Source organism: Rhinolophus sinicus, linkage group LG02 (assembly GCF_036562045.2).
Source record: "Rhinolophus sinicus isolate RSC01 linkage group LG02, ASM3656204v1, whole genome shotgun sequence".
In the NCBI taxonomy this organism is placed as follows: Eukaryota; Metazoa; Chordata; class Mammalia; order Chiroptera; family Rhinolophidae; genus Rhinolophus; species Rhinolophus sinicus.
In genome coordinates, this window is record NC_133752.1 from 25359225 (window position 1) to 25374404 (window position 15180).

Consider the following 15180-nt stretch of genomic DNA (forward strand, 5'->3'; position numbering starts at 1 on the left):
GCGAGGGAAGGCGGACGCCCAGCGGGGCAGGAGGCGGCGGCGACAGGGGCTCGAGGGTCCGTATGGCCGCTCTCCGCCGGCCGGTGGTGTGCGCCACGGAGCTCGCCGGCGGCGCCTCGGGCTCGGAGCGGCTCTAAGCCCCGCCGCCTGCGGGGATCGACCTTGCTGTTCTGCGGAGCCGCGGGCAGGAACCCGAGGAGCAGGAGGCGGCGGCGGCGACTAGTCCTCCAAAGGGCGATGTGGCCGGCCGGTGCGGGCACCAAGCTGCCCTGTCCCCGGGACTCTGCGCTCCGGCGGGCGGCTTTCTCCGGGAACCTCACCGCCCTGCCTTCTCACCTCGTGCCCGCCGGCCGCAGCGTCCGGGTCTTCATCAGCGCCAACCCTGAAGGTAAGTCCCTCGCTCGGAATTGTCTGTTTGTCCTTCTGTCCGTCCGCGCGGCGGGAGCGGCAGAGAATGACCGCAGCACAGCCGGGTGCGCCGTGCGTCTCTGCGCTCCCTTCCTCCCCCTAAAGCCTTGGCTGCCCTGAGCGCATGGGAATTTCATTTGAACCACTTTTATTCTCCCTTCACTCAATTCCTCTGCCTGCTGACTTCTCCTAGGACACCCATTCTCACCCCATGGGTTACTCCGCCGCGTCGAGATAAGAAACGTCCCAGGCATTAGCAGATCCTTCTGGAAGCTCCGACCTGCGACTGCCACCCACTTTCCCTTTCTTTTAGCTGTTTCTTCGCTGTGGTTAACGCAGACGCAAGTAGTAGCTCTTGCTTTACATTCCGCGTCAGGTTCCCGAATGGCGGCTCCCTCCTTTGCTACTTGTTCAGACCCAGGTGAAGAGTTCCTCGAGACTCGCCTCTCGGCGGGTACAGTGGTACCCTTTGCCTTGGGGGACCGAGGAGACAGACCCCTGTGAACCGAAGGCCCGTGAAGATGGAGAAGAAACGACCCGCGGGGTCCCGGGACAGGCTGGCGCTCACCTGGGCGCTGGTTTCGCGGTGAAGTGCCCAGGATGAACCCATCTCCACAGTTGGGTCCCGGCTTGACCTCCCCAGTACAGAACCTGGCCTTCTCAGTCGTGTTTGCTGCCTAAGGCTAGGCACCTGGATGGCGGACGCTAAGTGAAAACTTGTTGATTATTGCATTCACAAATCACAGCGGCTGAGCGCTGGGTGGTTAATTCCTGGCTCCTTACTGCTTTTTCAGTTCTCGGTCTGAATGTTAACTTTCGTTCCCAGTAAGTGAAGAAAAAGTAGGATGCATTTGACTTGAACTCGATTAAAACTGCAGGAATTGCTCTTTTCTAGAACAATAAATGTTCAGCTGTTAAGATGAGTTTTTAGGAGAGCAAATAGACGTGCGAGAGCCGAGACTAACTTTTTCTGCCCTCTAACAAGCCTAGGGTCTGACAAAAAAGTAAAAGGAAAAAAGAACGTTGACACTCAGTCATTGGATAGAATCATTGAAAACCCAAGACTCTGGTTGCCTTTTAAAAGTAAGCAGCGAGAACCAACAAAAATTACTTTCTAAAAAATGTGTGTTTCAGAAAAAGTGCTAGAAGGAATTTCAGGTAAAGCTCCCATTATGACAAGGGGCTTGAGGAACGACTTAGATCGGTAACCCACTAATTCTAATTAGTATTTCAAGGACTTTGTACATTTTAGGGGGGCAGATTGGCCTTTATCAGTGCATGACTCACTTTCAAGGGGTTTAATAATTAAGGAGGCTTTTAGGAAGCCACAGTACGCTCTTTAAAATCCTTTTATCTCAAATATGTCTTCCAGGATTTTTACTTAAATCTGGATAAGAAAACCATGGATATATGCAGCCTGTTTAAGGACTTAAGAAAATCTGCAACTTAAGTTTCCATTGTTGTTTTCAAAAATATTGCTAAAACATTTTTAAAGTGTTTGAGAGAATTGTGTTAGAAAATGTTTAATCTTCAAATTTTCAGTTCTGAGCTGGAAAAAAAATCTCATGAGAAGTATCTCATCAAAAATGCGCTGCTGTAAAACTAGCTAAATTACTATTTTTCTGTAGATAAGTTGCCTCTAAAATACAGTGAAAATTCTGTTAATATCATTGATAAATTTTTGTTAAATTTGTAGTATCTAGGATAAAAACCAATGATAATGAATTTGCATCGAGTCAGCTAAATATTGAATTAACATTCGAGGTTAATGTAACTTTCCTTAAGCCTATCCATGAGATTCTTCAGGTTCTCTAGTTTCTTGAAATAAAAGCTTTAGCTTAGGAAAGCAAACAGGAGAGAGTTGCTGATCATGTCTTTTGGTCACTGTTTGAGCTGAGCAGCTTGCACATTGATCTTAAAAGACCAGACACGTGAAGCTCACCTGAGAAATTTCAATAGGACCAGAATGTCAAATTTTGTACAAGTTGGACAGTTGAAGACATGTTGAATAGAAAAAATGAAGATGGGTATTTTTTAGGAGCTGAACGTGAAGCCTTGCAATCTTGGTAAATGTTCTGTCAGAGGCAGCATTTTACCATGAGACCTTTATGGATATAATTCAGGAAGCAAATGGTGTGTTTTGGTACAATCCAATATTGGATTCTTGGCCAATACTCAAGAGCCTCTCCACTGTCAAATTAAGACAAAGAACATCATCTCATGCTTTCTTTTACAAGCGGAAGTCCAATTTATGCTCTAAGTAAAAGCTGCTTTGTGTTGAACTCATAACAATACTTTTAAGATTCCATTCAGCAAGGGTCTGTTTTAATAGGTATTGCTTTACAAGGTTGTATGGAATTTCTCTGTCAGTAATAAAGATAATACATGTCTTTAGAATGGAAAAATTACTTTCCCATGTATTAGCACATTCAATATTTTTTAACTTTTTTTTTTTTCAATTACAGTTGGCTTTCAATGTTATTCTATATTAGTTTCAGGTGTACATCATAGTGGTTAGACATTTATATAATTTACAGAATGATTCCCCGTTAGTCTAGTACCCACCTGACACTATACATAGAGATTACAATATTATTGACTATATTCCCAATGCTGTACTTTACATCACCATGACTGTTTTATAACTACCAATTTGTACTTCTTGATCCCTTCACCATTTTTACCCGTTCATTCAATATTTTTATGTTGATTTCCATCCTCAAACCCTGTGAGGATGGTGGACCAGAGTATTCTCTCTGATTTACAGATATGAAAACTGAGGCTGCACCAGGCTATGGCACTTGCCTGAACTCATATAGTAAAATGAAACAAGGTAGAACCTGCAGGGAACTCAAATGTTTCTCTTGGTACTCTTTGGCCCGGGCTAGGTTCATGCCATATTTCTGTAATACATCTTATACCTATATGGACAAGAAAATAGGCTAGATGTAGTGGTTTAGTGTTATCCTTACTCTTGAAGCCTGACAGCCAGGAGAAGTTGAGTAGCAGGAAGGGAACATGGCTGCCCTGACTCACTTCACCTCCACCAAGAGGTAGCCTTAGGGGCATTCAAGGAAATTTCAGAATGTTCTGAGCTCTGATGGACATGTTTCTGTCCAAAAGCTTCTCTGCATCAGACCAGTCCTTACCAGTGAAACTCACTGGAGAACCAGTGTGGGGGAGGCAATAGCATTGTCCCAGATTCTCTTACAGGGATAGGCCCTGGACTTCATCTAATCCCACCTCCCATTCAACATTTGTGGCATCTTTATTAATCTTTGGAACTTTCCTGGTCATTTAGTCACTGTCTCTCTGCCAGAATGGCATTTGTTCCTCCTTGGAACAATTCTAAAACACATATAAAATCTTCCACTGTGATTAGCCTGAATTGTCCATGAATATGCAGAGGAGAGGAGCCTATACAATTCTCTATTATTGGAATTCGAAGGGGGCCTGATAAATAATATTCTTCCCTGCCTCAGTTCTTAACCAGTTTAGCTATAGCAGTCTTAGCTCGGGCTGCTATAACAAAATACCATAGACTGAGTGGCTTCAACAACAGACAGTTGTTTCTCATAGGTCTGGAGGCTGGAAAGTCCAAGATCGAGGTGCTGGCAGATTCGGTTCCTGACAAGGAAGAGTCCTGGTTGTCAGATGGCCATCTTCTCACTGTGTCCTCAGGTGGAAGAGAAAGAGAATGAGCTCTGGTCTTCTTGTTCTTCTAAGGGCACAAATCCCATAATGGAGGCCTCATCTTCATGACCACATCTAAACCTAATTACCTCCCAAAGGCGTCTCTCCAAATACCATCATGTTGGAGATTAGAACTTCAACATATGATTTGGAGGCACACAATTATTTAGTTCATACCATTCTGACCCTGACCCCCCCAAATTCACATTCTTCTCACATACAAAATACATTCGTTCCATCCCAACAGCTCCAAAAGTCTTGACATGTTCCAGCATCAGCTCTAAATTCTAAAGCCCAAAGTCTTACCTAAATATCATCTAAATCAGATATGGGTGAGGCTCTAGATTTGATATATGGGTGAAACTCCAGATGTGACTTATTCTGAGACAAAATTCCTCTCCAGCTGTGAACCTGTGAAACCAGGTAAGGTAGGTGGTTTTCAAAACAAAATGATAGGACAGGCATGGGATAGACATTCTCACTCCAAAAGGGAGACATTGGGAGAAAGAAAATATGAAGGGGCCCAAACAAGGTGAAAACCTAGCAAGGCAAATTCCATTATAGCGCAAGGCTGTAGAATAATCCTTTTTGGTTTGATGCTCTGTCTTCTAGACCACTGGGGTGCAGCCCCACCTCCGTAGCTCTGTGGGGAGGGAGTCATCCACCAAGGTTCCAGGGTGCCCTGCTCCTAAGGCTATCGGCAGAGGCCGTCTGCCCTTTTGAAACCCGGGTGATGCCCTCCCACACCTTTGAAACCCCGATGATCTCCAAATCTCCTTGGGGGTCCTTCTTGATGAATAGCTCACATTCACAGCTGAGTAGCAATATGGTCCAGTCATACAGGATCTAAGAAGTCTGACAGCCTTCCTTCGTTTCATCCTGTCTGTTTCCTTCAGTTCAAATGCCATGGTTTACACCCATACTAATTTCTTGGTCAGATGGTTGTGCAACCACCTTCTTAGTGTTCTCATCAGAACAAGCTTTCTCATTTTTTGCATTATGGATAGGCTTGAGAATTTCCCAGGTCTTTGAGTTCTGGTTTCTTTTTGCTTAACAATTTTTTCCTCAGTTCATCTTTCTCCTTAAGCAGTCAGGAAGAACCAAACCACTCCTTGAAAGCTTTCTTAATCTTCTCAGCTAAATACCCAGTTTCGTTGCTCACAAGTTCTACCTTCCACAGAACACTAGAACACACTTCAGCCAAGTTCTTTGCTACTTCATAACAACTGCCATTTCTCCAATGTCCAGTAACTGCTCTTCACTTGTCTGATACTTCACCCGAATGGTCTTTACCATCCATGAGGATTTATGTATTCTCTAAGGAGATAGAAACTTCCACTACAGCTCTACTCTTTTTTTTTCTGAGTCCTCGCCAGAATTGCCCTTACTGGTCCCTTCATGTCAATGTTGGCTTTTTTATTTTAGCATGTACCTCAAAACTCTTCCAGCCTCTACCCATCACCCAGTTCTAACGCTATTTCTACATTTTTAGGCATTTGTTATGGGAGTACCCCACTTCTCAGTGCCAAAGTCTGTCTCAGTTTCTTAGGATTGCAATAACAAATTACCACAAACTGGGCTTTAAACAACAGAAATTTGTAGTCTCATGATTCTGGAATCTAGAAGTCCAAAATCAAGGTGTCAGATGGGTCATGCTCTTACTGACTAGAAAAAAATCTTTCCTTGCCTCTTCCCAGCTTTGGGTGACTCCTGACAATCCTTGGTGTCCCTTGGCTTGTTGGTATATCACTTCAATCTCTGCCTGCATTGTCACAGGGAAGAAGGCCATGTCTCCCATGGTGCGGGGAGGGTGGGTGGGTTTGGGAGAGAGAGAGAACTCTTGTGTCTCTTCCTCGTCTTATAAGGACACTAATCCCCTAATGGGGGCCCTACCATCTATACCTCCCAAAGTATCACCCCAAAACATCATCACATTTGGGGCTAGGGCTTCAACATATGGCATCGGGGGGCACAAATATTCAGTCCATAACAGGTAAAGTCTAAAGCAGATGGAAAACCAAAATACTGCCTTTCTTACTGTTTAAAAACTGATGCTGACCCACACTCCCTTATCGGTGGTCTTTTGGGCTAGATGTGGTTTTGGAATTCTAAACTTTTTAAATTTGGGGGAAATGGCACATATACTGTTTATTATATGGAGTCTGGGGTATTATCCCATAAGCAAGTATGAATATGTCTCTAAGGAAACATTTGCTTCACTGTAAGTCAGTGTTGTACAATAGTTTTTTGCAGTGCTGCAGGGTCTTTATCGGTGGTGTCCTGTATGGTCGCTCTAGTTACATATATAGCTATGGAGGTTTTGAAATGTGGCTAGTGTGACTAAGAATCTGAATTTTTAATATTTTATTGTAATTTAAATTTACCTAAGCATTTGCAGCTACTGGTGATTGTATGGGACACAAAGTTCTAAGTGGAGTAAAAAAGACTGTAAGTAGCTTATGTCAGTTAAGGTCAGGTTTTGCTACCAATGACTCAGATCTCTTTGGGTTTTACTAATTGGGGGACATTTTTCATTTTCAACACTTGAGGAGTTTGGAATTGCAGGTAAGGGCTGTGGACCTTTATTGGGGAATGTGGCTTTTTACTCTAGACAAGTGGATTTCCCAATACCAAACCTCACAATTTCACTAACTTACACTCCCGGTCACTACTGTGTTTCCCCAAAAATAAGACCTAACCGGAAAATAAGCCCTAGTATGATTTTTCAGGATGACATCCCCTGCACATAAGCCCTAATGTGTCTTTTGGAGCAGAAATTAATATAAGGCCCGGTCTTATTTTCGGGGAAACACGGTATTAGCAATGGACAGGGCACAAACTTGCCCCCTCCCACCGCTAGTGGGCAGAGTTGACCTCTTTAAAATTTAAGACTTGGAGAAGCAGAGAAGAATGATAAGTTAACTTATGAGAGAGAACAAAAGGGCTAAGCTCTGTGCTCTGATTTTCCTTCCAAATGCATCCATCAGATGAAGACACTTCTCCCCTAAGGAGTAAGTGATAGCTCTGTCCAGGGCTGCTATACTAGTGGATCTCTCTCCATGTGTCAGCAGACAATGTGGAGGGGAGAATACCGTAGATACTCTAATACTTATTTTCGTACATATTCCCCCCACCCAGATTTATGCTCTGGTCATCTTTGAGGATTGTTCACTTTTGTCCACAATATCACCGATCAGATGGTCAATCCGTTCCCACTCATGTTTTTTACTTTGCGTGTCTTTGCATCTTCCCTGGTTCTCTACCCCATATCTTTGGAGTCTCAGTAGAAAAGCTTAGTCTCCATTTTGGGAGAAGACACAGTAAAGAGAGAAATATTTCCCCTGCTGTTCCTGCAGCCAGTGGCCATCTACTTTAGCAAATGCTCCCAGACAAGAGGCAGAAAGACATGCATGAAGCAATTCATATAAAACCTATGAATACCCTTCACCATGGTTCTTCCTACCTTTCTTACAATGATAATTATTTCCGAGGCTCCCTGTTTTTTCAGTGTTTTAATGAGTAATCAGACAAACTACAGTTGAGCATAGCAAAAGAACATGTGTATGTGTGCATATATACACACACACAGCTGTGTTGATACCCAGGAACATCTTTAAAGGGTAAGAGTCTTAAAATAGCAGGTCAGGATATTCTCCTTTATGATAAGTGCAAACAGGACATATATAATGAATGAATTCTAAAATTGTAGTGGTTTTATTGCCAAGTCCTGTAGCAAGCATTGTTCAGGCAGAAAGAGAGTATTAGATACAACTATGGACTTGAGGGCCAGCTGCCTGCCTGGATTTGACAACTCAGCCCACCATTTAATGCTGTGGTTTCTTGAGCAAGTTGCTTAACTTTTCTGTTTTCAGTTTCCTAATCTGTAAAAGAGGACAATCATAGTATATTAAATAAGCTAATAGATATAAAGCACTTAGAACAATGCTGGGCACATAGTAAACATTAAATAAATGTTTGATATTATTCTTATTATCTTTATTACTATTAGTTTCCACTGTGATCCAGACACTGCAGATATGGGTGTGCAAAGATGAATAAAGCATTTCCTGCCCTCAAGGATTTCAGTCTATAGGGGCCTATCAGTTAGAATTCAGTAGTTAAAACGAAACTACTCCAAATATTCAGGGAACTAGGTGCTCTGAACAGTCATTGTAAGGATCTGAGCAGTAAAGGCATTTAGGTGACATTGCAAAAGCCATCACTCAGAGGGCAAGAAACTGCAGAAGCCACTGTGAGTATCACAGCTGCCACTGGATACTGGGTAGCTAGTCTGCTTCGAGAAACAGGCACATCTGCTGAAACCGCATGTCAACTGCCACAGCTAGTGGCCAAGGAACTTCACTGACTCTCTTTGCCCTCCAGATCTCTTGTAGGTACATTCCTCTGGCAGAACCAGAATTGCATTTGGACCCTGGCAAAAAGTAAGACTAGGAACGTCAGGCTTCCAGCCCCTACACCACAAGGGAGAGAGTGAAAGGAAGTGGTAATGGATACTCAGCATCACGAAACAGTATTCTAGCCCAGGGAAAGCAGGCACGTTCACTCATTCACTTACTCAACCACTAAATGTGCATAAAGCACCCACTCCATATGGGGTACTGTTCTGGTGTTTAGAATACAGCAGTAACAAAACAGGCAGGTCTGCTTTCATGGGGTTACATTAATAATGTAATACATATGATGGACACTGTGCTAGAATATGTGCAGAGTATTAAAGAGACACCTAGAAGGAGTAAGCCACCTTGGGAGCTCAGAGTGAGGGGTTGGGAGGGCTCCTCAGAAGCATGAATGGAGCCTGGGTGTAGAAACTATCCGACACTATCCGTTGAGGATGGACAGTTAATTGCATATGAGGCAAAGTGATGAAGTAATCTCTGCAGGCAGTAGAAAAGGATTATCTTTATTATTCAATGAAGAGCTTTTAGCCCTTTGAATAAGAGTGGAGCCGAAATCTTGAGGTGATATCATTTGTCCTTTGAATGTGGCTCATTTAGGATGACATTTAACAGAAAGCATGACTGGGACCATATAGGTATGCTGTATACGAATAGATCGTGACTGGATGGTTTAATAAATCATCGACAGACCTTGCTACACCATAGCAGTGACACCATTTGCCATTTTAAAGGGTGTCTGCAAGTTTGTGTTTTATTTCTGTAGCAGTCGTCTATTGCTGATAATCAACCCACCCCCCAAACTCAGTGACTTAACACAGCAATTTATCATTTCTTAGAATTGAATGTCTGGGAATTTGGGCCAGGGTTGGCCTGCAGAAGAAGGGTGCTTCTTCTGTTCTATAACACGCGGTGTTGGTGGGAGACACTCACTTGATGGCATTCAGCTAGGCCTGGGTGAGGCTGGGTGGTAGAAGAAGGCTTCCCTCCTACGTCTGGCTCCGCACGGCTCCTCCTTGAGGGCTCACTCTCTCCAGCTTTTCTCTCATCATTCAGGAGTCTAGCACAGGATTCATCCTAGGGGCTTCCGAGAGAAAGGAAATGGTACCTTCTGGGCCTCTTGAGGCCTGGGCTTAGGAGTCCCAGAATGTCCCTTTTACTGCATCCTATCCATGCAAGTCATGAGGCCACCCTAGATTCAAAGGGAGACGAAACAGACCCCATCCTGATGTGAGGAGAGGCATGTGTGTGCCGCGAGGAGGGGAGGGTTGAACAGTAGCAGCAAATCCCCCAGTTATAGTGTGTAGTTCCTTTGACCTTCGTTACAATTAGATGAAATGAGAGAATGCGCGCAGAGTAGACTAGTAGCCTGGCTCCGTGCTCTACGAGTGCTAGTAGTCAGAGTTGTGATGATGATGATGATGAGTCGTTGAGGACGGACGGTGACTCCGTAAACAAGACCCTTCCTGAACCTGTCCAGCTCTGAACTGAGAAAAAAAGGCCAAAGAGTTTGCAGATAGGAGATAAAAACATCTCTATTTTTTCTGATAAAGATAATAATGGAGAATGCTTTTATGCTTCCTAATGCTACACGCCAGACCAGACATTCTTCCACCCACATACTGGGGGACCTGCAGAGAGTCTGCCCTGTGACACATGGAGCCTGGGGAGAGAGCATAACCCGCACACACTCTCTGTGGACAGGTCAGTCAGTCCCCGGGGAAGGAGTGAGCAAGTGGGTCGAGCTTGCATGGCTTATTCATCCCACATTTTCCAATCACGTTAGCCACCCCGTACGCCCCCCACCCCACATCTGGGAAGGGCAAGTGAAGAGGTAAAGAGGGTCCAGGAGTCATATGCTCCCGAAGAGAACTCCAGTTAGCGGAAGAAGGGCTTCTCCCCTAATATGAATATTATTTCATTTTTAACATTTGTGCACAGTGGAGTCCTTTAAATACTCAGAATCATTTTAAATTAGATGTCTCATTTGACATAGTGCAAATTATGTGATGGCCAAGTGTCTTTATACAAAATGGAGAATACAGTGAGCTATAAGGCATGACATGCTTTACATACGACAGCAGGAAGTGTATCAAATATCAGCATCAGAATACTTTCGTAGGAGAAATGCTTAACATGACCTTGGGGAAAGTCCTCTCATCTCTATAGAAATAATACATTGTTTTAAACCACTGAGTCTTGAGATAGAGTGAAATGCAGCAATGGACACTTGAAAAAAACATACAAATTCACAAACACATTTTAAAATAGCAAATGATGTGATTCCTACAGAGTAACAGGAACTCATCTACTGTGTAATTGGGTTTGATACAGTAAGCTTAAAGTTTTTTTCAACTTAAAAAATTTTTTTAAGTTTTGCTCTTAGTCATATATAATTTAAATAAATATAAAACTTGTAGTTGGTGTCTCTGAAGTGCATATAGGTGCTGAGTTATGTACAATCGGTCGAGAAGAAAGTCTCGTGTTAATAACTTAAAGATAGACACCTTTGTTATCGCTTCATCAAAGCTTTGGCTTCCATCATATTTTTTTGTTGAAATCAAGCAAGATTTATTAAGCAAATTAAAGTATTTGGCTGATGCATAATTAGAAAAAAAGGAGTTATATGATAGAACATTAATAAAAGGATAAAAAACTGCAGCTTTGGATGCAATTCAAAGGGAGTAATACCCACTTCTAATGAAATACTTCCTGGAAATCTCATTTTCAATCCAAAATATATCAAAGACTTTGACATGGATTCACTCAAAGCGAAGAGCAAAGCCCAGATGTCAGGTGTCTTATTCTAAGAGTGATTACAGAATCTAACTCAGAAATGAAACCACAAAATTGAAAGGGTACCCTTCATAATGCTTTATCTGTTCCATTATATGTAGTGTCATTCAGAGGGAGTCTTGCCACTGAATATATTTCCTTCATATTTTATTCTAAGCATCAGCTGCGATAGTGATTAGATACCCATTGTGTACAACAAAACTCCTAACTGGTTGGTGTGGAGAGTTACAAGGAAGTAAGAGCTACATATTGCTGGCTTTGTTCATTAGACTCATCCATCTATAAGGCAGGACCAACTACTAAAAATACCAGCACTGTGGTTGTGAGAAGGATATTTACATGCAAGGGCCAATTGGAATAATTGGCATCAGTCTTGTGCTATCTGATACACCAGTCAGGCATGAGCTGGTCACATTTAGTCCAGATGGAAAGACCAAGATGTATCAAATCTGAGAAACAGACCTTTATACAATAGTGGGGAGCTAGTCCATCTTTAAGTGATGAAAACAAGTCCAGATCCAAGAGAGGGGCACAGTTTTTGAAGGAAAAGCATTTGGTACCAGAGATTCTAATATAAAAGTTTACTCAGCAAGTGAGCAAAGCATATGCTGAAATCTGTTTAATTTCCTTGAATATCAGAAAAATAACTCAGACGTTTACTCAGATAATAGAGAAGTTCGGGCAGGTACAAAGCGTGAAGGTGAAACAGGATTTGGGCACAAGATCCTCATCCTGAGATGGGAACATAGCAGGAAGCCTTTGGCAAAAAATCAAGGCAGAATCCCAGCCCCTAGTCATAAGGTGGCACTGAGGTCCTAGGACAAGTTATAAGGCTGCTGTCAGGACTAGAACCCAAGCTAGGGCCAGAAGGGCTGCCTGAGTGACTTGACCCTGAGACTCAGAGGACTGGGATACAAGTAATATGAAATGTTTCCTGAGGTCACTATTGGGTCCAGCGTCTGGGAACAGCCAGCACTACAGGTGGCACAAATTGTGGCTTCAGGTATCTCCGAGAATAGATGCAGGGCTGGGCAGCAGGAAGGGTTATTCAGTATCAATAAGGAATTCAGAATAATATATGTCCTTGTTTGTGCAGTGCGTTTGTACTTGTGAACACTGGAATGAACGGGCCAGTGTTAGCAACAAAAAGTGGAAAGGCTTGAGTTTTGTTTTGTTTGGCCAAAGCAGAGAAGACAAGCCAGAGTGAAAGGAAAAGTTTGCCCAAGAAACAATTGGTGGGAAATTTTCTTGCCCAAATGACAGAATTAGTAGAATCATTGCTTCCCAAAGGAGGAAAATGTGTTGAAACTGTTACATAGACTGAAAATCTACTTGCATGTGGTAGAACCTGCATACTAGTTAGTTGCTAAGCAAAAAGTGTAGCTTGAGCAGCTTACACTCAATTGACAATATTCTAGAAAATTCTCTAAAACAGAGTTCAAAAATGACTGAGGCCACTGTGTGATAAAAAGCAATAAAATTTAACCAAAGATATCTATTGTTAAAGAAAAAAAATTGCTGAAAACACTGAAAAGAAGACATGAAAATTAAATTTCCCTTTTTAAGCCCAGGGTCTTTATTCAGAAGTCTAAAGCATCAATATAGAGATGGAATTGCAGAACCAATATGTGGGAGAAATGAACAAAGATCCAGAGTTTCTCACCTCTGAGAAGCTACCATTTGGAGGTATTTTTCTGTGAAGTCATTGGGGTAAGAGCATTCATAAAACAGGAATTTCACAAATAATGGAATCACTGCTGAACTGGAAATCTTATCAGGTGTGGGGGTTTTGTCACATGCTCCTCAAATATTTTGGCACACCTGCCATTGAAAGGTAGAATATATGACTTCTGTCCTTGAATCTGGGATCTTGGACTGTTTCTGGCAAATAGAATATGGAAGAAATGGCACAGTATCATGTTTAGGTCCAGACTTAGAAATTGGCCACTTTCACTTTTGGTCTTTTGAAACATTCATTCTTTAGAACCCAGCCACCCCATGAAGAGGCACCTGTGAAAGAAGGGAACTGCCTGTACCACCTTGCCAGCCAGGAGAAGGCGCTGTCTTGTACATGGATCTCCCCCCAGCCCTTGAGCTGTCCCCGCTGTTGAGGCTGTGTGGGTGGAGATTGGCCTACCCCCATGGAACCCTGCTCAAATCTCAGATTCAAGGGGAAAAGGAATGACTGTTATTGTTTTAAGCAAATGATTTTGATATACAGCAGTAGAGAAATACAATTAGTAAAATAAAACACACATTATAGTGTATGCTTGCTACAATTAAAGAATTTGGAGGTTAGATCTGAATTTGAATCCCAAGATTTGTTATAATCTTGGGTAAAGTATTTAATTTCCTCAAGCTTCATTGTCCCTTCTGAAATTTGGGCATAATCATAACTACTTCATAGGATTACTGCAAGAAATAAATGAAATACTAAAACAATGCCTGAAAGATAACAAGGACTCAAAAATTATAGATCAGAGTTTGCTAAAAGCCATTGGGGATAAAAGAAGAGGTATAAGGGTTAAAAGGGAATGAAAATTACTTGAATAACTTCCTTTTTAGTAAATCATGGTATGACATGGGTCATTATTCACAAATTATGCCACCTATATAAACATGTATGCTTTTAGCTAGAAGACTACATAAAACAGCATATTTCAAAAAGTTGATTTAACACATAAACATAATTTCAGCTCAGATTATAAGGTATTAAGTTTAAAATTTTCATGTTTAAAAAAAAGCAGAAGCTACTTATAAAAAATCTTTTAAAATCACAGATAGCAAGTAGATTTCAATAAAATGACATTCAGAGAGAATAAAAAGATAGCACTTCTGCCTTTTAATATAAGATGTGCTAACATTGCATACTAAAAATCAATTTCTTTCACACATAAACAATGCCTTTGATGTTTGTTTTTATTCTACATAAAAATTTATATGTCATTTTTCCAACTCCTGTTAATCTTTTAGACCTTGGCGCACAGTGTGCTTGCCACAGATGTTCCAAGGAATGTGTGGTGCCCACATTTATGTGGGAAGGACCACTCTATAAAAATGAGCAGCCTGTTTTACCTAGGAAGAATTTCCATACGAATCTCATCTGTTATTGAAAACTCTTTCATTCCAAGGGGCTGTTGTGGTGGAATGACCCAACCCGTATGTAAGTTGGTAATTCTCACTGTGTGCCGTAGTAGTTACTGTGAGCCCACATTATACTGAGGAAACAATACTGGTGTTCCTGTAGATGCTGGTGTTTGGGGTGGGTGAGGGGAGAGCGGGGATGTGAAGAGAAGGGAGAAGGTGGGTCTGTTGAGTGAATCAGCACATGGGCCAGGGATAGATACTACTCCTGGATGATGAGCTGAACCTGGAAAGGGTTAATCATCCATTTGTTCATTGGTTCTGCCTTGCAGATCTGAGAGTGAAAGGGAATGAAGGAGAAGGCCCTAGAATCGAGGAGTTTGGAAACAAAAACAGTGTTTGTTTCTTAAGTTTGGGGTTTGTTACTACTTAAAAATGGGGGGGCTGTGTTCCTGGAATGTGATTTATTTGGAACTCTGGCCTTAGGGGGTAGGGACTCGAGGGCTGGCTCTCTACAACTATTCCTTTGGGGATCCAGCTGGCCTCCGGGTGAGGTCCCATCAGCCTAGGGGTAGAGGAGGTGAGCAGCCATACAGGTGGGAGGAGTTTGGTCTACTGACGGGGTTAGCTCTGCTGGTGGCAGGATTGCGAGATGACAGGGAACATAGGAACATAGGGGAATGGGTTGTGTGAACTAGAGTTGGTCCTGGCAGTAGCACGACCTACAGGAACCCCAGGGAAGGCCAGGTCAGGAGGAAGACTGCCCCCATTTCCCCCTCTCCAC

The 15180-nt window shown here is 42.5% G+C and overlaps 1 protein-coding gene across 2 annotated transcripts in view; it reads left to right on the forward strand.

Moving 5' to 3' along the window:
- Nucleotides 1–214: 214 nt before the first annotated feature.
- Nucleotides 215–15180, forward strand: part of NWD2 (NACHT and WD repeat domain containing 2) — a 162255-nt gene continuing 147289 nt past the window's right edge. For both annotated transcript variants that reach the window (XM_019741957.2, XM_019741958.2), the window contains exon 1: nucleotides 215–388. In XM_019741957.2, coding sequence (XP_019597516.2) covers nucleotides 238–388 — 151 coding nt within the window. In that variant the 5' untranslated portion in view covers nucleotides 215–237. The remainder of the gene's footprint in view (nucleotides 389–15180) is intronic.